The sequence below is a fragment of the Mauremys mutica genome, chromosome 4 (assembly GCF_020497125.1).
Source record: "Mauremys mutica isolate MM-2020 ecotype Southern chromosome 4, ASM2049712v1, whole genome shotgun sequence".
NCBI classification, from domain to species: Eukaryota; Metazoa; Chordata; order Testudines; family Geoemydidae; genus Mauremys; species Mauremys mutica.
Window position 1 is genome coordinate 136,752,005 of NC_059075.1, and position 26,298 is coordinate 136,778,302.

At 52.0% G+C, this 26,298-nt stretch overlaps 1 protein-coding gene across 4 annotated transcripts in view; it reads left to right on the top strand.

Annotated features, from left to right (window-relative positions):
- Positions 1-26,298, top strand: part of ATP2B4 (ATPase plasma membrane Ca2+ transporting 4) — a 97,188-nt gene that overhangs the window by 62,088 nt on the left and 8,802 nt on the right. For all 4 annotated transcript variants that reach the window (XM_045015293.1, XM_045015294.1, XM_045015291.1 and 1 more), the window contains exons 6-20: positions 245-370; positions 3,679-3,714; positions 6,196-6,357; positions 7,066-7,280; positions 7,994-8,236; positions 9,232-9,473; positions 10,654-10,888; positions 12,914-13,093; positions 13,289-13,376; positions 14,048-14,154; positions 17,559-17,750; positions 18,030-18,243; positions 20,037-20,248; positions 21,536-21,643; positions 22,168-22,350. In XM_045015293.1, coding sequence (XP_044871228.1) covers positions 245-370; positions 3,679-3,714; positions 6,196-6,357; positions 7,066-7,280; positions 7,994-8,236; positions 9,232-9,473; positions 10,654-10,888; positions 12,914-13,093; positions 13,289-13,376; positions 14,048-14,154; positions 17,559-17,750; positions 18,030-18,243; positions 20,037-20,248; positions 21,536-21,643; positions 22,168-22,350 — 2,543 coding nt within the window. The remainder of the gene's footprint in view (positions 1-244; positions 371-3,678; positions 3,715-6,195; positions 6,358-7,065; positions 7,281-7,993; positions 8,237-9,231; positions 9,474-10,653; positions 10,889-12,913; positions 13,094-13,288; positions 13,377-14,047; positions 14,155-17,558; positions 17,751-18,029; positions 18,244-20,036; positions 20,249-21,535; positions 21,644-22,167; positions 22,351-26,298) is intronic.

The window sequence follows — 26,298 nt, forward strand, 5'->3', positions numbered from 1 at the left end:
AACCTGGAATGAGATCCACTTAACTTAAAACGAGGGTCTGAGCAGCTGTATTCCAGCAATAACTTTGGGTCTCGGTTGACCTGGGCCAGATTTGAACTGGTGACCCAGAAGCAACGGGCTCTGTACCCCATCCCCCCGAGTCAGACAGTTTCTCGCGTTAAAATAGTCAGGAAGTTGACTGTTAACGTCTCCTCTCCCTGGCTCATGTTTTCCCTTCCCCTCGGTGCTTCATTGCCCTGGCCAGGTACCCATGTGATGGAGGGCTCCGGACGGATGTTAGTCACAGCTGTGGGCATCAACTCGCAAACTGGAATCATCTTCACTCTGCTGGGCGCGGGAGAAGGGGAGGAGGAGAAGAAGGTGAAGAAAGGTAAGGAGATCTCTGGGAGCTCTTTCTTTCTGGGATGCAGTGAGCTGTGCCCATGGCTGGCAGCTGAGGGGGGACACGCAGGCCCGTTTAGCGTGAGTAACTGAGCTGGGCCTGTCAAGCCTTAGGAGATGAAACTGGGGGAATCCCACTGCTACCACCATCAGGTCATGATGCAGCGAATGCAGGGAGCATGCAGCATGAGAAGGTCCCTTCCATGCTTGGGCACCTCGGGGCACTGCCTGGGCTCCCCTTCCAGTGCCTCCTTTATGATGCACCGTCCACTGCTCTGTCTCCATCCAGCCGCAGCTCAGGAGCTTGTGGGACAGAGCTTCAGAGGCAGAAAGGGCGTGGCTCTGGAGTTGCTATCAGAGCTGGCTTTGGCAAGGAGGCTGTTGATGGGGTTACTATTGCTCCAACCCCATGGCGGGAGGTGACTGATAGCTGAAATGATCCATGTCCTTCAGAGAGTCCAGCACCCGAGGGCTTCACCAGCAGCAGCTTTCTTTCTCTCTCCATTTGTTTTCTCTCTCTTTTTCATCCAAAGACATACTCCCCAGCCCCAGGGGTTGACCTGGCAGTGTGGGGGTGGGGAGGACTTGCTTTGCTCTGCTGTCTGAGATCCTCGGATGGTAGGAGTTTGTGCAGGGAAAGGGTCACTCCTGGCTCCCTGACTTCAGTGGGTGGGGAAGTGCTCCTTTGGACCTCCCCAACATCGCATCAGGCTATTGTGAACCTCGAACCCATTCCCATCCCGACCACCCATTTTCCCCAGGAAGGAGCTGTGGGGCCTTGCGGTTAGAGGGTTCAGCCCTTTGCTCTGTCCACTCACTGGCTCCAGGTCACTCATAAGCCCCTTGCAGTGGTGTGAGCTACAGTGCTAGGCTGATCCCAGTGCTGCTGTCTGAACCCCTGGTGTTCTGAAGGCCGACTGCACTCTGGTGGGGAGCCCCACTGTATGTGTGTATGGGGGGGGGGGATGCGGCGTGTGCCCACAGGGTGCGGGGGGGCACATCTTGTCAGGCTGCGCCGCTCACCTACACAGAACCGACTGTGCCAGAATCCAAACGCTGCCCTGCCACCACTCCGATGTCTTGCTGCTTATTCCACCCACTCCGCCCCGATCCATACCGATCACAGATGGCTCAGAACCGTGCCGCCTCCTTTCTGGGGCTCCGAGATGATCCAGCCACTCCCCACTCACTTTGGGGTTTACAGGATGCTCGAAAGAGCCCGGAGCTCGTTTGGGGGGGGCTTGCGAGGCAGCGTCGTGGCATGATGGCCTGCGCGGCAGCATGTCTCCATGCAGGCAATTCAGCAGCCCTGCCAGCTGGTTGGGCCAAGACTTGGCTTTGGGCACATAGGCAAAGCGTCACTGTGCTTTGGGGGAGCCCCATCTTAGGAGCTGGGGTCTATGGGGAGAGTGGCAGGGCTCCCACATAGACAGTCTAAAACTCCTCCCACTCCCCGCCTCCTGATTATTTATTCCGTATTGTTTGTCCTGCCTCAGGACAAGTGACTCTGCTGGCCAATGGCTAGAAGAGGCTGGGCACAAAATGGGGCTGGAGGGTTGAGCTGGAAGAGAAGCCTGTGGGTGCATCGTGCCCTTGTACTTTCATTGCCTAGCAGATTGCGATGTCGCTCGAGCCCCTGGGCTTTGCCACCAAACAGAAACCAGACAGGGAGTCAGATCCTCAGCTGGTATAAATCAGTTTAGGTCTATGGGAGTCCATGGATCAACACCAATGTACACTAGCTAAGGATTCCAGCTTCTGAAAGTGTGTCTGGTGTTCCCGTGCTCCCTGGTAGAGGCCGGGTGCAAGTGGCAGAAAGTACGTGGCTTATCAAAGCAGCCCAATGCTCCCTCTCTCGCGGTCTGCAGAACAGGCGTTTGTGCCCTCGATCCGCTTTGGCAAACCATCTGGGGATTAGTAAAAGGGACCGGATGATGGGCTGTCCGCCGTCTCCCCTACAGAAGGGCTGCTAATGGACAGTGCTTGTCAGAAGGATTAAAGAGGACAAGACAGAGTGAGTGGAGAGGCAGCCGTTCATCTCCCCTCCCGCTAGCCAGACAATCCTGTATCTCCCATCTCCAGAGAATCGCTCCTCTTGCTCAGGGAGTAGTCTTCTGTCTTGCTTTTGAAGCTGTTCCCCTCTGTCTCAGGAAGTGGCGCCCAACTTCTTATTTATTCTGCTTCCTGAAAGTCGCTTGGCATTTCCCCTGTCCCCGGGCTGTAGCATTTGCTGACCGTGCTTGACATCCGGTGCTGTCCCCAGATGTTGAAAGCAGGGGGTGGGTGGGCCGAGAGTGTTGTCTCTTGGGGCCCGTTTCTCTCCACATCACTGGGCGGGGGGTTGTCTAGATAAATAGTCCAACTTTAGACCCACCAGGCAAAGCCCCTCCGTCCTGCAATGCGGATTCGTTCCCAACAGCTCTTGGCTTCTTGTTACTGTTTGTATCGCAGTAGCACCCAGGGACCGTAGTCCTAGTCAGGGCCCCATTGTGCTCGGAGTTGTGCATTCACAGAACAAAGACAGTTCCTGCCACAACGAGCTTCCAAACTAAGTCTAAGACTGTTTCATTGTTACTTGTATTGTGGCAATCCGGATGGGTCTTCTGAGCTGGAGCAGTGTTTAGATGAACGGGAATTACGGGCTTGATGCAGAAATCAGCATGTGGATCTCTGGCCTGTGTTCTGCAGGTCCGATGATCACAATGGTCCCTTTTGGGCTGGCCTTAAGTTCTGTCTAGCAACACCTGCAGGCCCCAGCTGAGATCAGGTTCCGTTTGTACTAGGTGCTGTACAAACACATAGACAGCCCCACTCATGACAAGCTCATACACTAAAGAGATGAGACCACAGGTGGAAGAAATGAAGTAGTATTTTCTCCATTTCAGACTGGAAATTGAGGCACAGGGAGATGGAAGTGACTTGCCCAAGGTCACACGGAGTCTGTGGCAGAGCAGGGAGCTGAGCCCAGAGCTCCTGAGTCCTACCCTAGTGCCTTACCCATGAGACCAGCCTTCCTCTGGCAGAGACTTCCCCTGCGCTATGGCTAAATGCTCCTTCCAGCATCAGGGAGAGGAGGGCTGAGACCTGGCAGGAGAAATCCCCATTGGCTTTTATGGGTGGGGCGGCACCTTTGATCTCCTGAGTCATGGCCAGTTATGTGGAGCTCAGCAGTTGTGTGGGATTCCCGCTGTGTGAGTGCCAGTGTAGAGAGCACCCAGGGTGTGTCCTGCCGGCAGGGACGTTGATGTCAAGAACCGTGTGCTCAGCACTCCACCCTTTTTCTCTTTGTCTGAACAGGTAAAAAAGCAGGAGCCCCTGAAAATCGCAACAAAGGTAACCAGCCTCTCCATCCTTTGAACCAGCACCACACTAACTACCAAGCATTCCTCCTTCCTTCTTCCCATGAGTCTGTGCTCTTCGCCGCTGCAGCGGGAATCTCGCCTTGTTGTCCCAGAAGAGGGTGTAACAGTCCCCACAGTGCTAACCTCCACGCTTCCTTTACCCTGACCCCCAAGCATCCCGTCTAACTAGAGGCCAGCCTCAAACCCCAGGTCTGTGCTGCTGGAGTTGCAGCGCCCTCTGCTGTCAGCCTAGGGTTCTAATGGAAGGGGTTTGGGGTTTTTTCCCCACCATTCGTCCTGTGATAGGGGGGTGATGGTTTTTTCTGTGCCCCATGTGGCGGCCTGGACTCTTCTGGGAGGAAGACAAACAGCAGCACATTGAAATCTGTGGGAGAGTGGAAGGGGGAAGCCCTATTATTCAGGGAGGCTTAACATCAGCCTAGACATAGACCGTTCGGGACCAAATCTGCCCTGGATGGTTCTGCCCTGTCTCTGATCTGGGATGTCAGTTTCCACTGCCACCTTGTACCAGCAGTAAATTGACCGCGTGGGATTGTTCCACAGCACAGCAGCTAGTGGTTCCTCCCTCCATTGTTCCGGGATGAATGGGGACGTGGAATCTAGTGAGGAGAGTGCTCCGTGGCAAATAGGAGATGGGGATGGGGTTTTAGTCTATGAGAATGCTGCTCCCCTCCCCCAAGTTTGGACCTGGATCAGTGGTGGGTTTGGCCTGTGAAACTGTTACACCCTGTTCTTCTCATGGCCTTTTTGAATCAAAGTGAGCGTCTACTTCTCCAGTATGTTTCTCACAGTGTTCTTTCCAGGCTGTGTAGAGGAAGCCCATTTCTGCACCTGTCTGTTTCTCCACCTCTCTCTCTCTCTCTCTCTCTCTCTCTCAGCAGTTTACGTTTCCTTCCTTCCAATCTGACATGTCGGGTTGTTTTGGGTTTGTGGGTGTTCTGGTTTTTTGTTTCTGTTGTTCTCTCCTCCCCGCATTTCTGTTCTGTCTGAAAGTCCTAACCATGGAGGTCACAATTTTGGAGCAACCGTGAGTTCTTCTGAATCCATAACACTTTGGTGGTGGAGGCTAGAATGGGGAATCTGCTCCGAAACAGCCAGAGTTGGCTCCGTATGTGAACCATGGCTTGTCTGAGTTGTTGTTTGGCTTTTTTTAAACCCAAGAACAAGAACTGAGATGAAGCAAATAACTTCCATTATTTTTGTGGGGTTTTCTACTCGTCTTCATCCTCCCTCCCCCGTCCACACACAACTTCCTGTTTCGTTGGTGCTCTTTGGGTTCAAAAACTGAACAAGTGTAGGCCAGCGGAGCTCTATAGACCCGGGGGGAGCTATATCCGGCTGCACCATCTGAGGATTTGGCCTTTTTATGTCTTAAGGATCCTAAAGAAATTTTTTGGCTGGATCACAGAGGGCTGAGGGTAAAGGAGCCGGTTCACTCCTCCGCATTAATGCGTCAGTCTCCACCCCCAATCCTCAAACTTCCCTCCCCTCCATTCCACCCCCTCAAATGCTGTCTGCGTAAAGTGACTCCCGCTGAGCTTCCATGAAGGCATTAAAGAGATCATCCTTGGCATGTGCATAGAACAGAGGAGCTGAGGAAGGGAAATAGCTTGTGGAACTCATTGCCACAATCTCCTGGAGGTGAAGTGCTTAGCAGGATTCCAGAAAGTACAGAACATGCATATGGATGTTAATTATCTGGAGTTATAAAATTTAGGATTAAAGATGACCAAGTGTTTTGGAAGGGATCTAAACTGTCATGCTTCAGGGCATCAAGCAGCCTCCACTGGGGGTTAGGAGGAAACTTTAATGTATTCCATAATGCCCTACTGTAGGGGTTCCTGCACCTTCCTCCGAAGTAGTTTGTGCTGCTGGCCACTGTGGGCGAGCGGATCCTGGATTATCCTGTAATCCGATCCAGCCTGGCCATTCTGATGCTCCTGTATTCAAAGGGCTTTACAAACACTTAGTGAATTAAGTCTCCTAACGCAACCCTGTAAGGTAAGTATTGTCAGTTGTATGTCACAGATGGGTAAACTGAGTCACGAGGCAGTGAAGGGACTCTTGCCCAAGCCCACCCAATCAGGGTCACTGGCAGAGCTGGGAATAGAACCCAGGAGTCTCATACCCTACTAAGGCTATCCTTCCTCCTCCGGTGTAATCAAGTAGAGACGTTTTTTCCTTACCTGGGAAGTGGGGTTGGGAAGGCAAGTGAGCAGATCCCATGAGCTGTTCCAGGCACCTGCCCTACGGGGCGGTGGGGCAGGCTCCCTGAGCCTGTGTAGGCTTTAACCTTAGTGTTTGCCTGTGGGGGCCAGGGGAGTCTTTTTTGCTCTAGGTTTCTTTCTCTCTCTCTCTCTTTCCCTCCTCCATCTCTGTCAATGGCGTCAAAAGCTTTCCCCCGCTGCCCCTCCCACTCACCCACTGTGTCTCTCTTGCCCCCGGGGTGTAGCTAAAACTCAGGATGGCGTGGCCCTGGAGATCCAGCCCCTGAAGAGCCAGGAAGGGGTGGAGAATGAGGATAAGGAGAAGAAGAAGGTGAAGGTCCCGAAGAAGGAGAAATCGGTGCTGCAAGGGAAGCTCACCCGTCTGGCGGTGCAGATTGGGAAGGCAGGTGAGCATGGATGAGGTGGATCTCGGCTCTCGGACAGCTCCACACTGGGCTTCTCCCCAGTGATGTAGCAGTGGCAGGATGTTCCACTAGATGAATTGGCTGTGACCGGGAGGGACAGACAGCGCTGGCTAGAGACTGGCACGGTGTGAGATGGTCCCTCAGCTGGCTCTGCTGCTGCCCCTCAATCCTAACCTGCAGCACGTCCTGCCATTCCAGCTTTGGATCCCCACACTCGGCTTTGCTGGTGCCCCTTCATCCCGACAGTACCCACTGCTATTGCTGGCTTGGGGACTCCCCAGGCCTATCTCTGCTCATGCCCCTCAGTCCTGAACTCCAGCTCTTCCCTGCCATAGTCTAGTCCGAGGTCTCCACGTAGCTCTGCTAATGCACCTCTGTTTTCACCTGCAGCCCCTTGGCTAGTCCAGCCCTGGGAGTCCATGAGATCAGAGACCCTCCTGTGAACACACTGAAATGCCGGGGCAGGTTTAGGTGTGGATGGACACACAGGCAAAGAGCCCCCGGGGCTCGTTCTGCACAGGTCGCTTCAGCGGGGTTCAAGGCCCCGGGAAGCAGAGCTCCAAGAAACTCCTGTCAGAGCGGCTTTCCCATCTCGATCCCCAGCCTAGGAGTGTGTGTGCGGGTGCCTATTGCGGGGGGCGGGGGCATCGCTACAGGTCCCGCTGGCCTCTCACCTGTCTCCTCCCCTAGGACTGATCATGTCGGCCATCACGGTCATCATCCTGGTGCTGTATTTTGTGATCGACACCTTCGCGGTGCAGCGCAGGCCCTGGCTGGCGGAGTGCACCCCCATCTACATCCAGTACTTCGTCAAGTTCTTCATCATTGGCGTCACTGTGCTGGTGGTGGCCGTGCCTGAGGGCCTGCCCCTGGCTGTTACCATCTCCCTGGCCTACTCGGTCAAGGTGAGGCCCCAGCCTGGGTGGGGAATGGTCGGGTGACTCTGTTCACCACGAGGACATGGGTTGTTCCTCTCTCCAGAGGGCTGGGGCGAGGGGAGTGTTGTGCGGAGGACAGAAGTGGGTTCCCAGTTTCACCAAGGCATACAGAGGGAGCGCTATGGTCACTATGGCTAGAAGGGCTTGGTGGGGCGGAGTGCAACTGGGGGTGGCTCTCCTCCCCACAGGAAGGCCGGGAGCGGAGGAAGCAGAGGCCTGTTTTTTCCCATCTGTTGTGCAGTGGGGCCAGCGTTGAGCCGTGTTAGCTGCCGGGTGGGGAAAGGGACTCTCAATCACTCCGCTGCTATTCCCCTGCCCAGTGTCCTGTTCTCAAACAAACCCTCTCTTCCCCTTGTTCTAAGTAAGCCAGGAGCCTGGCCCGGCACTGCTGGAGGTGCACGTGGCAATAGTGCTTCCTGCCAAGCCAGTGGAGAGCCCCAGAGTGGAGCTGGGAGGGTGCGGGGGTGTTGTGCCGGCCCTACAGAGATGGCATCCCTCGCTGAGGTGATGCTGAACGCAGAGGCCCACGGCCCCCCAGTTCCTCTGTGTTCCCAGTGCCCTTGGCTCCAGGATCTGTTTGTGGGGTGCGAAGCATGGCTGTGCGCCCTGTGAAGACACAGGTGGGGAGAAGCCTACCTGCCTCTTAACACTTTCACTGCCTGTCTTGTGCCCCGCTGCAGAAAATGATGAAGGACAATAACCTGGTGAGGCACCTGGACGCCTGCGAGACCATGGGCAACGCTACGGCCATCTGCTCGGACAAGACAGGCACGCTCACCATGAACCGCATGACCGTGGTGCAGGCCTACGTGGGCGACACCCATTATCGGCAGATCCCAGACCCCGAAGCCATCCTGCCCAAGGTCTTAGACCTCATCGTCAATAGCGTCGCCATCAACTCAGCCTACACGTCCAAGATCCTGGTGAGTTGTCCTTCCTCTGCTACTCCAACAGCACTGCTTCTAGCCCCTCCCAGAGCTTAGTTGGCTGGCGACCATCCAAAGGAACAGCACAGGGAAAAACACGGAGCTGTGCTAGGATATGGGGGATGGGATATAAGATCTACTCCCTGGTGAACAAGGGTTTAAGACCAGCTTAGCACCCTTTGTGTCCTCTACACAGCTGGTCAGAGGCTCTAGTTCAAATAGGAATGAATGGCCCCTGTTATGCAGGAGGTCGGACTAGATCGAGGTAGGCAACCTATGGCACGCATGCCAAAGGCGGCACGCAAGCCGATTTTTCAGTGGCACTCACATTGCCTGGGTCCTGGCCACCGGTTCGAGGGGCTCTGCATTTTAATTTTAAATAAAGCTTCTTAAGCATTTTAATAACCTTATTTATTTTACATACAACAATAGTTTTGTTATATATTATAAACTTATAGCAAGAGACCTAAAACCATTAAAACGTATTACTGGCACGCGACACCTTAAATTAGAATGAATAAATGAAGACTCGGCATAGCACTTCTGAAAGGTTGCCGACCGCTGGACTAGATGATCAATGGTCCATTTTTCCCTTAGAATCTGTGACTTTCTGTCACCTTGCACGGTCCCTTACACTGGTGTGGTGATATGTGATGGTGCATGCAGAGAGTCTGAAACAATGGGCCAGGTCCACAGCTGGGGTTTACACCTCTTAGAGCTCCGGGGCTGGGGTTGACCACAGTGGAGCTATCCTGATTTGCACTAGCCGAGGATCTGGCTCCGGGGCTCTAAGAAGTGGAATCTACTCCCGTTCATCTTGGTGCGTTAACTCTGGACCCTGCTGATCACAATCTAAAAAATTCAACATCCATTCTATCCCTGCAGATCAGACTTCCAACTCCTCCCCCTTCCCCTACCTCAGTGGGCCTGGCCGGGAAGATTTTATTGACTTTTATTTCCCCCCTTTTCTGCCCACTTTGGGAATTTCTTAGCCACCGGAAAAGGAAGGGGGCCTCCCGCGGCAAGTGGGAAACAAGACAGAGTGCTCCCTGCTGGGCTTCGTCCTGGATTTGAAGCAAGACTACCAGGCGGTTCGGAACGAGGTGCCAGAGGAGAAGCTCTACAAGGTCTACACCTTCAACTCGGTGCGCAAATCCATGAGCACGGTCTTGAAAAACTCGGACGGCAGCTTCCGCATGTACAGCAAAGGGGCCTCTGAGATCATCCTACGCAAGTAACTACCCTCCCCTCCTACGTTGCTGAGTAAGCCATTCCCCTGTTGGAGCCAGTAGTGGTGCTTCTGAATGCAAGTTCTCCAGCTGTGCTCCACAGGCCACTGATGGTCTGGGGTGCCCTTCCCAGAATGAACCCAGCATTGGGGGGGGGGATTGCAGTGGGGAGGGGAGGGGACATTGGTGAGAGATCTCTCTTGTGGACGTATCTTTAGAACAGGGAAGAATAATCCCTAGTTCTTCTATAGCACTTTTTTTTTTTTCGTCTGTAGCTCTCATAGCATTTTACGAAGGAGATCAGTATCATTATCCTAATTTTACAGATTGGGGAAGCTGAGGCCCAGAGAGATGTGACTGGATTGGTCACCAAGCAGACTGGGAATAGAACCCTAGTCTCCCAAGTCCTGGTCCAGTGCACTCTCCGCTAGGACACACTGCCTCTGGGAAAGCTTTGGGTAGCACCTAGTGAGGTGAAAGGTTCTCTGAGCATTATAAGAGCATTGCCCCCTGCAGGACAGCCCTGTGGCTTCATCCTCAGTTGCCTGGTATAAGATACAATATGTTAATCATCAGAGGGGTAGCCGTGTTAGTCTGGTTCTGTAGAAGCAGCAAAGAATCCTGTGGCACCTTATAGACTAACAGACGTTTTGCAGCATGAGCTTTCGTGGGTGAATACCCACTTCTTCGGATGCATCTGACGTCTGTTAGTCTATAAGGTGCCACAGGATTCTTTGCTGCTTCTACAATATGTTAATCGGGGCTCAAGCGGAACCTGTTGGGAGGGAGCTGGACATATTTGCTGAGTAAGTATTTTGTCACTTCTACTGCTGCCTTTGCGCTCCTGGAAGCCAAAATGCCATGCAAGAAGCTGCGGTGGTGTCTGCAGCCAGGTAGTGTCATACGTCGGGTAGGGAGTGTGTTCCAGAGAGATTCCCAGCCCAGCTTTGCAGCCCAGAGAATCTAGGCTGGTTCAGGGAAGGAAGCATCCACCTCTTTCTTTCTGTGGGCTCACCTGAAAACTCTTGGGGTTCATGCCTAACTGACAGATGAGAGGGGCTTGCTAAATCTCTGTGGCACAGTTTCTTCTGCTGTGTGGTTGGTGCTGGGAGGCTTGCCTCTCTAGTTAGTCTGCTGATGCCGAGCCGTCTCTCTGTTAACTTCTGAAACCTCTGCCGTGTGCAGGTGCACAAAGATCCTGGACAAGAATGGGGACCTGCGGGTGTTCAAGGTGAAGGACCGGGATGAGATGGTGAAGAAGGTGATTGAGCCGATGGCGTGCCAGGGGCTGCGCACCATCTGCCTGGCCTTCCGCGACTTTCCTGCTGACGCCGAGCCTAACTGGGACAGCGAGAACGAGATCGTGTCTGACTTGGCTTGTATCACCGTGGTTGGCATAGAGGACCCTGTCCGGCCAGAGGTACCACAACGCCCTTTTATCACCTTGACACAGGCCGTTCGGCTGCTTTGCTAGCTGTGTGTCCCTTCCCCCACCCTGCTGCGGGCATGAGCCCTGTTCCCCTTGTTATGCCGCTGCTGTGGGGTGATTGCCCTTTCAGAGAAGTGGATGGGGCATCAGCACCCCAGAGAGATGTTCTGTGGTCCCTGTGCCATGTGTGAGTGCCAACTCCTGAGGTGCCCTCACTCTATGCCACTATTTGGAGCACTCCATGTGCCTGGGGTGTGCACTTCCCTCCTTTGCCTGTATACCAGATGCCGGTGGCAGGCCTATCCCCGCAAAGTGTCTGGGCGCGAGCGCTTCTCCAGTGCCAATGTCCAGGGGAAGGGCCAAAATGCCATGCAAGAAGCTGCGGTGGTGTCTGCCACAGGTGAAAGGTTACCGGGGGGAGAACTGATTTGCTGCCCCCTAGGGTGAGAGAGTACCTTTTACAGGAACCTGTTTTCCCCAGTGACGCCCACCCGCTCCTTCCCCCCTGTTCTTTCTCACGGCTCTCCCGGGGGTGACAGACAGACCGCTGGGCTAACGCAATAAGCAGTCCCATGCCTGCCTCTTGATTACATTTTGGAGCCTGCCTTGCTCTCGTCTTTCCCTAATTAGACGTTGAAGTATCTGGGCTCAGGAATTGCATTACAGATGCCCAGTCTGCACCAGCTCTGGAGGCCATGATTCAATTTGCCGATTTCTCAGTAATGTTTTTTCACACACACACACACACACACACACACACACACACACACACACACACACACACACACACACACACACACACACACACACACACACACACACACACGTCTCGTTCTATCTGAGGTAAACCCATTAGCGCAGTGATGTGCTGCTGCAGCCAGAGAGGCCAGGCCAGGAGAGGCCCGGGCTGCTGTCAACATGCCATCCTGCTCAGCAGGAGAAATAAAACGTCCCACGTCTTGACTGGATTGCTCATCCGTACCTCAGCACCAGAGGTTCCTGAGCACTGTGGAGGAGGCAATGAGGTTACATCTCCCTGTGGGCAGTAGAAGAACAGCACCATGGCCAATTCCAGGAATGGCTCTGAACAGACCTCCTTGAGCAGTGGAGAGTACCAGCTCCTTGGTTCAGAACCGCTCAGCCAGTGCCTCCTACACCGAGCTTAGAAGTGAGCCGGCTCCTGCCAAACTCTCAGTAACTTGAGGCCCCTGTGTGCAGCCTGGTACGATGGGGCTCCAGTGCTTCTCTGTTCTTCTAAAGTGCCCTTCGCCACAGCATCTAGGCTCCATAGACCCAAGTCACCATGCCCCACCTCCCTGCTCCTGTAGAGCAAGATGGAGACTCTCCGCCCTGCCCTTGAGTTAGCCGCTGCCTGGTTCTTGACTCCAGGGGGCCAGTGCCGAATCTGCCTTGGGCTTGGAGGACAAGCTGTAGAAGCAGGACTCTGGTTCTTTCTGCTTTTTGGTTCTTGGGGATTCCACCATCTGGGGCCTTCCTCTCAGGCTGCCCTGAGCCTTCCACCCTACGCAGCATCCCTCTGCGTAATCCTGCTGTCAGTGGCCGGCCCAGCCCAGCGGTGTATTGGGACCAAGGGAGGCCTGAATTCATCAAAACTTGAACGAACCTCCTGCTCCAACGCCCTCAAAACATCTCTCAGGCCCACCCTGGGCTCCTTGATCTTCATCCCCTGGACCTTCTCCCTGGATGGGCTCTTCCCACCCCCAGCTCCCTCGTGCACCCAACTTTCCCAGACACTGCTCTTCAATTTGCCCTGGCTCACTGCTGGCCAGGATTCCAGCAATCCTGCCTTAATCTGCCGCTGCCACTCATTCCCAAGGAGGCCTCCTGCTGCATCACAGCTGCTAGCGTGTCCCTCCATTCATGCTGCCCAGGTGGGACTCCTTGAGTCTGTCTGACCCTATGGGTTTGTTTTTCCCCAGCTCCTCTTTTTCCGGTCTGTGTCTCTTCCCCCGTCTGTCTCTTTCCCACAGTGTCTCTCTCTGACCTTGCCCTTAGGTGCCAGAGGCCATCCTGAAGTGTCAGCGTGCTGGCATCACCGTCCGCATGGTGACAGGTGACAACATCAACACCGCCCGCGCCATCGCTACTAAATGCAGCATCCTGCTGCCCGGGGAGGACTTCCTGTGCCTGGAGGGCAAGGAGTTCAACCGGCTCATCCGGAACGAGAAGGGAGAGGTAGGAATACAGATAAGGGACCCTGCCTCCACACCTGAAAACTAAACTAAACCTTTTGGACCCACACTGAATAGTTTGTTTTTCAGTTTTTCTTTTCGGCCAGCAAATCGAGTAATCAATGATTCACTTGGCTCTAGTTTTCAAACGCCTGCCTGGCCAGGTGACCGAGTCTCTCTCTCTTGGTTGGTCCTGCAGGTGGAGCAAGAGCAGCTGGATAAAGTCTGGCCCAAGCTGCGAGTCCTGGCCCGTTCCTCCCCCACGGATAAGCATACGCTTGTGAAAGGTAAGGGCAGCCGGAGAGCCAGCACACATGCTCCTGCACAAATGCCCACAGGGTATGGAACATCGAGCCAGGACGCCTGTGTTCTTTTCCCAGCTCTGCCATTGACTCACTGTGACCTAGAGCAAGATGCTTTTTCCCCCCATCGTCCCTTGTGCCTCACATTTTTTTCCCCATCTGTATAACAAGGCTAATTGGTGCTGATCATCTTCCTAGCGGGGGGCAGTAACGCTTAAGAACTGAGATCCTTGCAGGGAAGGTGATCTGGAAGGTGAAGTATCAGCAGTATCCTGCCATAGGTGCTGGAACTGGAGGTGCTGGGGGTGCAGCTGCACCCCCTGGCTTGAAGTGGTTTCCTTCATATACAGGGTTGACAGTTTGGTTCAGTGGCTGTCAGCACCCCCTCTCCCCCCATATAAATAGTTCCAGCACCCCTGCCAGAAGAGATGCTGGATGAGTCTTAAAACAGTGCCTGTCCCCAAGGAGAGAGGCAGCCCTGCAATATTCAGTGGCTGACAGGTGTCCGCATTAAGAGAAGATGTGCCACTGTTGTATCGTTGCCACTTTGTGCAGATCTAATGATTCCCAGGCCAACTGCTACCCAGTGCAGCTCCATCTGTGCGAGGAGCCCATGCTGGGGCCTGTTTCCTTTGAACCCTGTCTCTGTGTTTCAGGAATTATTGACAGCACTGTCGGAGAGCGGCGGCAGGTGGTGGCCGTGACTGGGGACGGGACCAATGATGGCCCAGCCTTGAAGAAAGCTGATGTCGGATTTGCTATGGTATGGAAGAACATGGGTTTTTCTCTGTGTGCTGCATTGTTAGGAAACATTCTATGGATTTGAAGAGGAATTAAAACCTTTATGTGGTATAGGAATCACTCAAAGGCACACAGGATGTAATAGAAGAGATCATTTTAATCATCCTATAGACTTTTATCCCTGCTATAAAAATCTCTATTAAATTCCATAAGATAGTTCAAAAATTTTGCAAGGAGGTGATAATTTTGTATTAAGTGCTATAGGATTTTTGCCACAAAGGCCCTGGAAAATATCGGGTACCGAGAAACAATCTTCTTATCCTGGCTTAAAGACAGACCCTCCCTCCTTTTACGTTCTTAAGGGGAAATTGTTAGGTTAAAAATCATGGCCTTAACTTTCAAATGTGGCTGTTGAAAGCTAATGTCCTAAACCCATACGTAGGCACCTAAATAAACATAGCCTGGTTTTCATAGACGCGCGGGACAATGGTAGGTGTGGATGTTCAGCACCTCTGCAAATCAGCCACATGTATTTAGGAGCCTGGCTTAAAGGACCCAGGCCTGGAGTTACTGACCTAGACTTAAAATAAACAACCTGAGATCTTACTTATCTTTCTGATTAATGCATTAGCTTATTTACCCAGAAAGAATTTGAAAATCTAGTTCTCTTTGCAGTTAACACTGCTTGCCTACTCTTTTTGCATTTCTTTCAAATGGAACCATGAAAATAGACTGGTCGTTTCCCCTTGTTTGTAGTCCGTTTTATGTTCAGGTTGTGGTACACTAGCATAAGGTTGCAGTGTTTGGGTTGCAGCCACTACAGAGGAATGTATGTATGTTTAAACAAACAAATTCCTTTTTGAATTTTTTTTTTTATACAAAGATATGTTGGAAGCCATTTTGCAGGCCTTGGATTTTAAATGGTTTGCAGTCCTACTGAATCCTCTAGAGCCCCTGCAACATCAACATTTTCTGTCTTTCTCTCACTCATTGATTTAGTCCAAGCAATGGACTTGATCGCTGGCTAAAACTAAGGTCTTGAATCTGCATGGTGGACATGGGAGTTCCACAACTGGAGAGGTGACTGGATCGGGTGCTGAAATCTGGTGACCAATCCTTTTGGGGCTGAATGTTGTGCTGAGAATTGAAAAGAACGGCTGCCCTGCTGCAGTCTGAGGATAGACTTTCCTATAGGAACAGGAAACTAAGGGCCCCTTACTGCATCTCTCTGACAATGGACTCCGGAGACTGGGAAACAAACAACATAGTCAAAATTCAGTTTCACGTTTGCTCTCCTACCAAAACCAGGGAATTCACAGCTAGGGACAGAATCTCCCAATACCCAGGCTCAACAGGACCCAGCAGGAGAACATTAGGGAAAATGGTTAAGCGGCTTCCACTTAACACCTCTCCTGGCAATGGCAGCATCTGTGCAAACTGAGCGCCTTCTAGTGCCCGCTACTGATTACTGCAGCCTAATCACTTTTAAATGCCCATTGTATAGTGCCTTAGATGTGGGTGGCGCTTTGCAAAGCAAACAGAGGGAGTCTGTGCCCCAGAGAGATTGCAGTGGGCACAGGGGTCCACTGCTGAATTACAGTCTAAATGAAGACCAGAGGAGCAGGGAGAGGTGACAAACACAAGGGAGAGTAATCCTCAGAGACCTTTACCAGCAAATTAACTATACTGGGTGCAATTGGGGGTGGGGGGAAAGCCCCATCTGTTCCTCTGGAGCTCCCTACCAGAGAGAGAGAGCACTTCTGAATCCCAATGGTCTCTGTTTGTATGAATGTTTAGCAAAAAGGATGGAGGGGAAGCAGCTACTTTTAAGCCACTTTGTGTGGCTGTTAGCCATAGCATTAACCTCTGAAGGCTCACAAGCCTCCTGCTAGGGCAGCAGCATGCCAAGGGCTCAAGGAGGGAGTCACAAGATGGTTCAATATTCTATGCACCCACCACTGTAAAGCCCCAGTTTGGAGACAAATCAACCCTAAACCAAATGCTTCTGTTCCTTTACTGAGGTGTAACAGCAGGCAGCATGACCCAGTGTTGAGGACACAGTACCGGGATGAGAGAGCCCAGGGTTCTATTCCAGCTCTGCCACTGACCTGCGTGACCTTCAGCGAGTTACATCCCCTCCCGTGTACCTCATTTTGTTCCTCTGTAAGATGGGGGCGATGCCACTGAGTTGCCTTTGTCTAATGCTTTGCGATCTACAGATGGAAAGTGCTTGTGTGCTCAGCAGTATTATTACTACTGTTGCAGTCTGCTCCATTTCAGCACTCAGTGTAGTAAGAGATGCTGGCAGGGGATCCACCACCAGAACTGACAGCCTGCTGTCCCCACATGGGAAGGAAGGCGCTTGGTGCATGGGACGTAGGAAGCTGTTCCAAGCATAGAGGGTGTCCTGTAAAGATAGAGGCGGGCCTAGTCTGATCTGGATCCAAACTTCCAAGGCTTGTCGGCATTGTGGAACAGGCCTGTCTCCGGAAAGAAGCCCAGCACTGGTGTGGGGAGATGGACAGTTTTCCCAGTGACCCCCAACTATACATATAAAATGATGGGTCTAAATTAGCTGTTACCACTCAAGAAAAAGATCTTGGAGTCATTGTGAATAGTTCTTTGAAAACATCCACTCGGTGTGCAACGGCATTCAAAAAAGCAAACAATGTTGGGAATCGTTAAGAAAGGGATAGATGATAAAACAGAAAATACCATATTGCCTCTATATAAATCCAAGGTACGCCTGCATCTTGAATACTGCGTGCAGATGTAGTCGCCCCATTTCAAAATAGCTATATTGGAATTGGAAAAGGTTCAGACAAGGCAACAAAAATGATTAAGGGTGTGGAACAGCTGCCATATGAGGCAAGAATAATAAGACTTGGACTTTTCAGCTTGAAAAAGAGATGACTAGGGGGATATGATTGAGATCTATAAAATCATGACTGATGTGGAGAAAGTAAATAAGGACGTGTTATTGACTCCTTCTCATAACACACGAACTAGGGGCCGCCAAATGAAATTAGTAGGCAGCAGGTTTAAAACAAACAAAAGGAAGTATTTTTTCACACAACGCACAGCCAACCTGTGGAGCTCCTTGCCAGAGGATGTTGTGAAGGCCAAGACTATAACAGGGTTCCAAAAAGAACTAGATAAGTTCATGGAGGACAGATCCATCAATGGCTATTAGCCAGGACGGGCAGGGATGGTGTCCCTAGCCTCTGTTTGCCAGAAGCTGGGAATGGGTGACGGGATGGATCAGTTGATTCCCTGTTCTGCTCATTCCCTCTGAGTTACCTTGCACTTGCCACTGTCAGAAGACAGGATGTTGGGCTAGATGGGTCTTTGGTCTGACCCAGTATGGCTGATCTTATGTTCTTATGACTCATCACCACCCTCTTCTCCACTCTGTTTCCCCTCAAGGGCATCGCAGGCACTGACGTGGCCAAAGAGGCTTCAGACATCATCCTGACGGACGACAACTTCACCAGCATCGTCAAGGCAGTGATGTGGGGCCGCAACGTATATGACAGCATCTCCAAGTTCCTGCAGTTCCAGCTGACCGTCAACGTGGTGGCGGTCATTGTCGCTTTCACGGGGGCCTGCATCACACAGGTAAGGAGGCTTGGGGAACAACCTAGTGGTTAGAGCTGGATGGGACTTGAATGTAGGAGTCCTTGGTTTGGCTGCTGACTCACCATGAGACCTTGGGCAAGTCATTTAATCTCTGTCAAATGGGAGGATAATGGTAATTTGTGGTGGGAAGGTTGTGGTTAAAATAATCATGGCAAAGCGTCCGGTGAGGAGCCGCAGAGCGGCAAAGGCGGCGGCGGTGGTTTTCTGTATTGAGCAAAGAGACCACGTTCTCCATGGGGGATTCTTCTCCCTCTGCAGGACTCTCCGCTGAAGGCCGTCCAGATGCTGTGGGTGAACTTGATCATGGACACCTTTGCATCCTTAGCCCTTGCCACAGAGCCCCCCTCGGAGTCCCTGCTGCTGCGCCGGCCGTACGGCCGCAACAAGCCCCTGATCTCCCGCACCATGATGAAGAACATCCTGGGGCACGCGGTGTACCAGCTCACCATCATCTTCACGCTGCTCTTTGCAGGTGAGTCTATGGGGGCATAGGGGAGGGGGAACCTCCACACCAGCCTCCCCCTCTGCCTCTAAACCATTGAGGTGTAAATCCATGCAGGCTGCTATCTAATCAAGCTGGGCAGGTGCCCACCTACAGTGACCCCAGTTCAGTGAATCGCATTGTCTGCACCAGAATCTACTGGGTGCAGAGCACACGCTGTATCCAAAGAAGTGGCTCCTTCTTTCAGCTCTCTACTAAGTAAAGGGTTAATGAAGTGAACACTTTTTTTTGTGGCTAGAGATGGATTGGCTCCCGGGATTCGTAATGGCCCATAGGACCTTAAAAGCCTAGGTCAGTAGTTCAGTTCTGGCCCTGCTCTGCAGCGACTACACGTGGCTGCTGGGTGGGACTCGGTCTAATTCCAGGTGAGTCAGCATCCACAACACAAACCACGGCTACTGCCTGATCTAAATGGCTGCCTCAGCATGTAGGCCGAGAACCCAATGGGCGCTCAGCTCCCCAAGGTGGCAGCTTCATGTCGGGGACGGCAGAGGGCAGTGTGAGGGGGGGAAGGAAGCTGCTGCTGATGATCCTCTTGGGACGAAGGGAGGACATGGCTATCTGTGGCTGCCTGTCCGGCATTAAATTCCCATCTGTTTAAAGACCTCCAGTAGGGCCCAACACAGGGACATATCCTCCCAGGTGTCTGAATGGGCTCTGCCTGGCTTATCGATGATGCACTGCATTTTGCTGGTGCCCTCGGTCATGCTAACTGAGACAGGCATCTGTTTCTCCACGTTCCCTTAGTCCATCCCCCTGTGTTTCCATAATCAAGCTCCTCCTGCAATTAGAAAGCCAAAGTGAGGGAAGGTCCTGTCTTTTATTGGACCAACTTCTGTTGGGGAGAGACATGCTTTCAAGCTACACAGAGCCTTTCTTCAGGGCTGGGAAACTGACTCGGGCTATGTCTACACTATATCACTTACAGTGCACTTCTGGTGAAGACTCTAAGCCAACGGGGGAGAGCTCTCCAGTCAGCTTAATGACTCCTGCCTCCACAAGAGGCGGTAGCTATGGGAGAAGTTCTCCTGCTGACAGCGCTGTCTGCACTGGTGCACATCACTCAGAGGTGTGTATTATTCACACCCCGAGTGACATAAATTATACCCAAGTAATCTGTAGTGTACACATAGCCTCAGCATCCCTGCTAAATTTGAGGTGGAACAGATTGTTTAGCCTAAGTAGTTACCACATTCCAAGGGACAATTCAAGGTGAAGTGGCCTGTTTATGACTGGAGGGATATAGAGTGGAGAAGGAGGGGGTAGGGGGAAGTAGCTGGGCAGAGTGGGGGTGTCAGTGGGTTACAGATTGTTGTAATATGCCATAAATTCAGTATTTCTATTCTGTCCATGATTTTTAGTGTCTAGCAGAGTAGTGAACTTAAACGCCCAGGCTCTTCTTTTCAAGGTGTGGTGCAGGTTTCCTCTGAGGATGAGGACTGATACAGAGTGATCGCTTTGTGAAAAGTGGTCACCCACAGGTGATGGAGTGTTTTTGTCTTATCGTTTTCCTCTGTGAGTTCATTTGAGAGCGTAGTGATGGTCTGGAGCTGCTATTGGAGCATTTAGTGCGCTGGGTGAGGTGTTAGGCATGTGTAGGAACCATGGGCCAATAAAAGGTATTACCTCCCCTTGCTTTGTCTGTCTCCAATCATGGGACCAACACGGCTGCAACAACTCTGCTCGTCCTGCAGTGTCAGTTCAAATTCCAGGTTACGCGGGAAAAGATGCACAAACTTTCTCTTTCACCTCCTGTCTGGTAGGCGAGAAGTTCTTTGATATTGACAGTGGCCGGAACACGCCGCTGCACTCGCCGCCCTCTGAACACTACACCATTGTCTTCAACACCTTCGTCATGATGCAGCTGTTCAACGAGATCAACGCTCGCAAGATTCATGGTGAGAGGAACGTCTTTGATGCCATCTTCCGGAATCCCATCTTCTGCACGGTGGTCCTGGGAACCTTTGCCGCCCAGGTAACAGCAATGGGCCCTGAGCAGCGTGGGTGCATGTGGACTAGAGATATAGGTAGTGCGTACTGAAGAGAGGAAGGATGGGGAAGTGGTTAGGGCACTAGCCTGGATCTCAGGAGAGTGGGGTTTGAGTCTCTGCTCTGCCACAGACACCCTTTGGGACCTTGGGCAAGTGTCTTAGCCTCTGTGTGCCTCAGTTCCCCACCTGTAAATGGAGATAATAGTCCTTCCTTACGTTGCAAGGATAATTGCATTAATGCTTATGAGCTGCTCAGATACTATGGTGATGGGTCTATAAACCCCTAGATAGAGCTAGAAATGACCTTGAAAACTGGGTTTTGCAGGACCAAGGAGTAGTTTGGCTTTAGGGTCCATTTTATCCAGAGCCCTGCAGTCGAGTTGGGTCTAGATAAGAGGTTCTGGTTCTGGCCCGACTCCCATCCAGATGCTGACATGGATGAGCACAGAGAGTTTCCATTCTGTTGCTCTGGGGCTTAGCGTTTTACAGCTCTGAATTGTACATCCTGTACAAGCCGCTGCCTGGGATGTTCATTTGGTCCTTTTTTCAGTAAAAACGCTTGGCGTGTGCCTAGTTGTTAAGCCTGCCACTCCCTTTTGAGATGGGGAAAATTTGAGTGGCTGGGTGTGTGGCGCAGAAGCCTCATCTTGCAGCATCTGGGGAGCTCTGCTGCAAAGAGCATTTATTGTAGAGAGGGTTTCCAGAGCTGTCCAGACAATGCCCTTTGCTCGGTGTCACTACACTGGGATATGAAAGAGGATAAAGCACAAGGAGAGGGAAGTCGTTGTGGTTTCTTTGACCCTTTTTGGGTCTGGATGAGATACATGCTCCAATATACTGGCCCGACCCGGGTGCAAACTGGAACGGGATTGGGAGAACTAGTCAAAATCTTCTTACAGTGGAAAAAAATTTTCCGGTGAGAAACAGCCTTTTATGTAAATGTCAATTTTTGTTTTGAAATTTTCCGGTTTTTTCAATGAAAACCAGTTGCTGAAAACTTTTTTTTTTTTAAATGGGAGTGACGTGGTGTAGAAAAACTGAACGTTTTCAAGGGGCAAATACTTAATTTCCCTTCAGATGCCTTTGGTGGGAAATTCTTAGCATTTTCCAACCCCCAAGTTGTAGCTTTGCTGTCCTGCACCCAGTGACACTGAAAGCATCCTGAACTGGTTGCTTGAGGAGGAAGAGACTCCCAAATGCCATGTGACCTCTCTGACTGCATGTCCCCTCTAACAGCCCCGTGGCGTGTGCTCTTCTCTCCTGCGCTGCAGATCCTCATCGTGGAGTTTGGTGGGAAGCCGTTCAGCAGCTCCGGGCTCACTTTGAGCCATTGGCTCTGGTGCATCTTTATCGGTGTCGGAGAACTGCTTTGGGGCCAGGTGAGGGCTGGGCTAATGACCCCACCCCCGCTGTATATTTCCAAACCCATTGCCCCCGATGGAAACATCTTATCACTCTGCGTGTACACCTGTATAATACTTAACCCTGCCATGAGTGCCGGGCACTGGACTAGATGACCTCTTGCGGTTCCTTCCAGTTCTATGATTCAAAATCCCCCCGCCACGTACCGCCCCCAAGCACTGCTTGCTTCCTTCTGCTAAAAACAGAGGTAGAGCTCTCCGTCCTCTGGCTGGTGCTGTGAGACGAACATCCATCCTCCCCCCTCCCCCCAATATACCCTGGGGGGGTGCCATAAGGAGTTGGAGGGAGTGCTCTCTAGGCTGGCAGATGAGGGCTCTCCCTCTTTTTAACTACTGCCTTGTGAGCAGCGCAGGGCCGCAGGTGAGCCAGCCTGAGCAATACTGATGGGGAGCAAAGATGTCACATCCCCAGGATGAGGAAGCAGCTCCATTGGTACAGATGATGGCGAGGGATTAACCCATGGGTCCCCATGTCTCTGTAGCTGATCTGCAGTGTTCCGACCAGCCACCTGAAGTTCTTGAAGGAAGCCGGACATGGTACCACCAAGGAGGATATTCCAGAGGAGGACCTGCCGGAGGACATGGATGAGATTGACCATGCTGAAATGGAGATGCGGCGAGGACAGATTCTGTGGTTCAGGGGCCTCAACAGGATACAGACTCAGGTACCGTGTTGGGCACTGAGGTGCCGCTTCCTGTTTTCCCAGGGGCCCTGGCCGAAGCAATCTAGGGTCCTCCTGTTACCTGTGCAGCTCCTCGTGGCCACGGTGACACTTCAGCCCCTCCAGGGTCTAGAAATCCCACTGCCAGTGCCTTTCTGGGTTAGCGCTGATCAGCAAGCCAGGCCTGTGGGCATGCACTGCTGCTTAGCCGCCCGCTTCCCAGTGGGGCCGGGGCCACAATGAGAGTGGGGGCTGTAGCTACTGTCGGGAGGGATCTCAATGCCTTCTGCAGCTGTGGGGGGAGGATCTCAGAGCTGCCTGGCCCTCGGTGTTAATGGTGCTTGGACAGGTGACCGTGTAACCATGGATGGCGCAGCTGGATGGTGGCTATTGGGCCTTTTTCTAAGCATTGTCTGCAGGACTGTTGCTCCCCTAGTGGGAAGTAAATGCTGGGCAGCCTTAGCCAAGCCCTGACGAAAGATCCTGCTCTTGGAAGGCCCATCTACCTGCATCCGGGATGGAGTTGAATACGCTGCGGGAGATGGGGCATTTAGCACCCTGGTTCTCTCCTTGTTTCTATGTTGCAGGTGTGTGAGCCCCATTCGATAGGGATCAAAGCTCCACCCCTTTCCCTTCCCCACCTGTCCTCTTCCCACTGATTTCAGTGGCCTTCGGCTGGAGCCGTTTCAAACCCCAGGCTCAAGATGAGGACAGCAGCCCCAGCTCAGCAGAGAGCCAGGCTGGCTTAGTTTGGTGGAGTAGTAGAGCTGCTTGTCAGGACTTGCCACTCTTGAGTGCCCATCTCTGTTACCAGCAGGGAAGTTGGGGCTCTTCTTTGCCAGCTGGATGCCCGCTGGCCTCGGTCAGCTGTTTGCACAAGAATTATTGGCTGAGCGGTGTTGGCTTTCGCCTCTCTGGAGCCAACAAGGTCTCTTGCAAAGGCAGCCAGAGCAGCGTGGTGGTGGCCCGTACCACGGTGACTTTTTTTTCCACATTCCCTCCCCATTGGTTTTATTTATCTTCTTCCCTGCTGCTCCCCCAGCCTCCTGATAAGTCCCCACTCGTGGGCCCTCTCTTCTTTATCTACTGTTCCCCATGCTGTAGCTATAAGGGGAGGAGAATTGTACGAGGAAAAGAAGCCTGGTTATGGTTTCTTTAATAGTTTTTCTATTGCAGTTTTAAAAAACTTACTGACTTTTTTTTTTTTAATTGTTTTTGCCGAAGAGCATATTTGTCCTTGGGACCCTCCTCTGCTTTTTCCCCCTGAAAGGAAGTGTCTCATCCTGAAGAATACACCATGCACATGAGCTGCTCACGTTTCTCTACCAGCCATTCCCTTCTCAATATTTCTCTTGTTAACGGTCCTCTCCCTGCCCCCAGGGCCTCCTCTACTCCATGCTGGTGGAGGCTTTCTCTGTCCCTCTCACCTCCTGCCCCACACTGGGAAGGTAGAAGGCTGGGGGTGAAGAGGCAGGAGGCAAAGGCCAAAGTGAGGAATGCCATGCCAATGACTTGCAAGCTCCTGAAGCATGCTCCCAGCACTGCCAGCCCCTAGCAATGGGCTCTCCTCCTTGCTTGCCTGGCTCAAATGCCATGCTAGGAAGCTCATGAATTCAGCATGGATGTGAGGAACAAAGAATCCCCACTCTTCTGCAAGTGGCACGTTCATTCCACCTCCTCATCTCCTCTGGGTATTTCCCTTGTGTTGGCCTGTCTGTTCTTCCCCTACCCTCCGGCGTCCTGGCTGCAGATTGGGCAGTTGCCTAATAATATGAGACGTCTGGCTAGGAATAGCAGGGGCTTCTCAGCCCCTTGAGGGGGGCCCAGCATCTGTCGACCTGGAGCATCGCCATTGCCCTGGCTCCAGCTAAACAAGTCTTGGGGGGGTGGGGGGAGGAATTTGATAGCCTGAAAGCATCTTCCTCAAAGGCCTCTGGGAAACTTACGAGTCTGTCTGCTCCCTACCACTACAGCCTCATAGGCACAGCAAGGGCCAGTCCTTTGGTTTCCCTTTGCTCTTTACCCAGCTCCCAGGAACCAGAGCCCAGTGATGAGACACAAGGGGGAAGGGAGCTATTGAAGAGAGTGGGATAACGGCTGAGCTGCCTTTGGTTATTATCTCACATTTATTTTTCCTTCCCAACTCTTCTGCCTTTGTGTCCAAACCCTGCTTTACCAGAGCAGGTTCTGAGGGGCTGGGGATGCTTCCCTCTGGCCTCTGAGTCTGGTGGGAATTTCAAAGTGAAATTCCTCTGGGGGGGGTCATTTGGGTGGGAGCTCGGGGCAATATCTGCAAGGCAGAGTAAGTCCATGGGTGGCACATGGAAAATATGATAAACCTAAGACAAAATGTCTCCTGAGACCCATATCTACCAGGCTATATCCTCCTGGCTTTGTACAGTGGTTTCTTCTTCCCTACCCAAAGCAAGCAAACACCCCCACCCCATGTTCACCTTTTCTTTCCACCACAAAGGCTACTAGAGGTTTCTGAATGTGAAGGTACTAATCTGACCACCTCCACTCCTCCTGCCTAGGGACCTTGCCAGAGTTACTGTCCGATTGTTAAACGTACATGGGATAAGGAAGGAGCCATGTTTGTTTTGCATGTTTCAGAATCATGCGACACACTTGGAATGAGAATTTTAGAGTGGCTGCATTTCAAAGAAACGGGGGAAAGAGGGGGCTGGGGGCACTTCATGGAATGGAGGTGCCGAGATGAGGCCTCAGTATTCTTGTGCACGTTGGATTCGTGAAGCTTGGTCACTGTTTCAGCACAGGTACCTGCTTCCATAACAGTGGCCAACCAGCAAAAGGTCCCTTGAGTCCATTGGACTGGGAGATGTGCCGACGTGGGATTCGCATACAAGTCCTACTTCACACGTGGAACTTATGGTTCATACAGCCATAAGTGTGACATTTTTTTTGCAGCACATAGGAAATGCATGTGATCCACACTAAAGCCACATGCATGTGGTTTTTTTAAAAAAAAATATTGGCGCACGGCCCACATTGAGGTCAGTGTGAGCTGTGTGTGAAAAACATGAGCCGGGGAGTACACATGACTGAAGCCAACGTGATTTTTGTTGCCTGAGCTCCTATTCTTTTAAGCTTTGGTACTGGCTTGTATTGGCCAGGCTGGGTTATTTTTGCAGTGGGATAGGGGAAAACAGATTCCGTTGGGGTCAGATGTTGCTGGTGATTGGGACGCTGGCTGTGTTTGCTAATTTCTCAAGCTAGCCTGCAGCACGATAACGCCTTTGGGAATACCATGCCGTTACAAGAACGATCCAGACTTGCCGGAGTACGGTAGGTAGAAATTTCTGTAATGTAGTGCTGCAGAGGTGATGCAGGTTCTAGGCGCTGTCTCCAAACCAGTAAGATGAATGAGCTAGCGATACCAGTAGCCACCATGTGGTTCCCAACGAGTCCGTACTGGAGCCAGTTTACTTATGAAGCTTTGCGTTCTTGCCTCATGAAAAATGCTGCTTGCTATTGCAACACTATGCAAAGCCCTGGGTTCCTTCCAGCATCATGTCTGTCCTGCAAATCCTAGCAAACCAGCCTGGAGATCAAAACCCTGGAGTTCTAGGCTTCCAGGAGAGTGTCCTAAATACGTGTGCCTTAAAGGGAAATGGCGGGGATTCTTTCACGATTGCCCTCGCTGATCGCAGGAAAACGTCCCTGCATCACAATATGAGAATGAAACAAGGAAATGGCAAAGCTGTGCATGGAATACCCACTGGGATGGTCTGGGAAGCTGCGTGCTGTTCCTTGGGGAGGGCTTTTTAATAAGGATAATGTGACCAGGGCAGTGGCCAGAAACACAAGGAAACTGCAAGGACACATAGCCTCCTGGTTCTACCTGTATGGACCAAGAGATAGCTAGGAGAGTCAAAATTCAGAGCTGTGTAATAAATTCCCAGATGTAACTGGCTACTGCTCTGAGCTAAC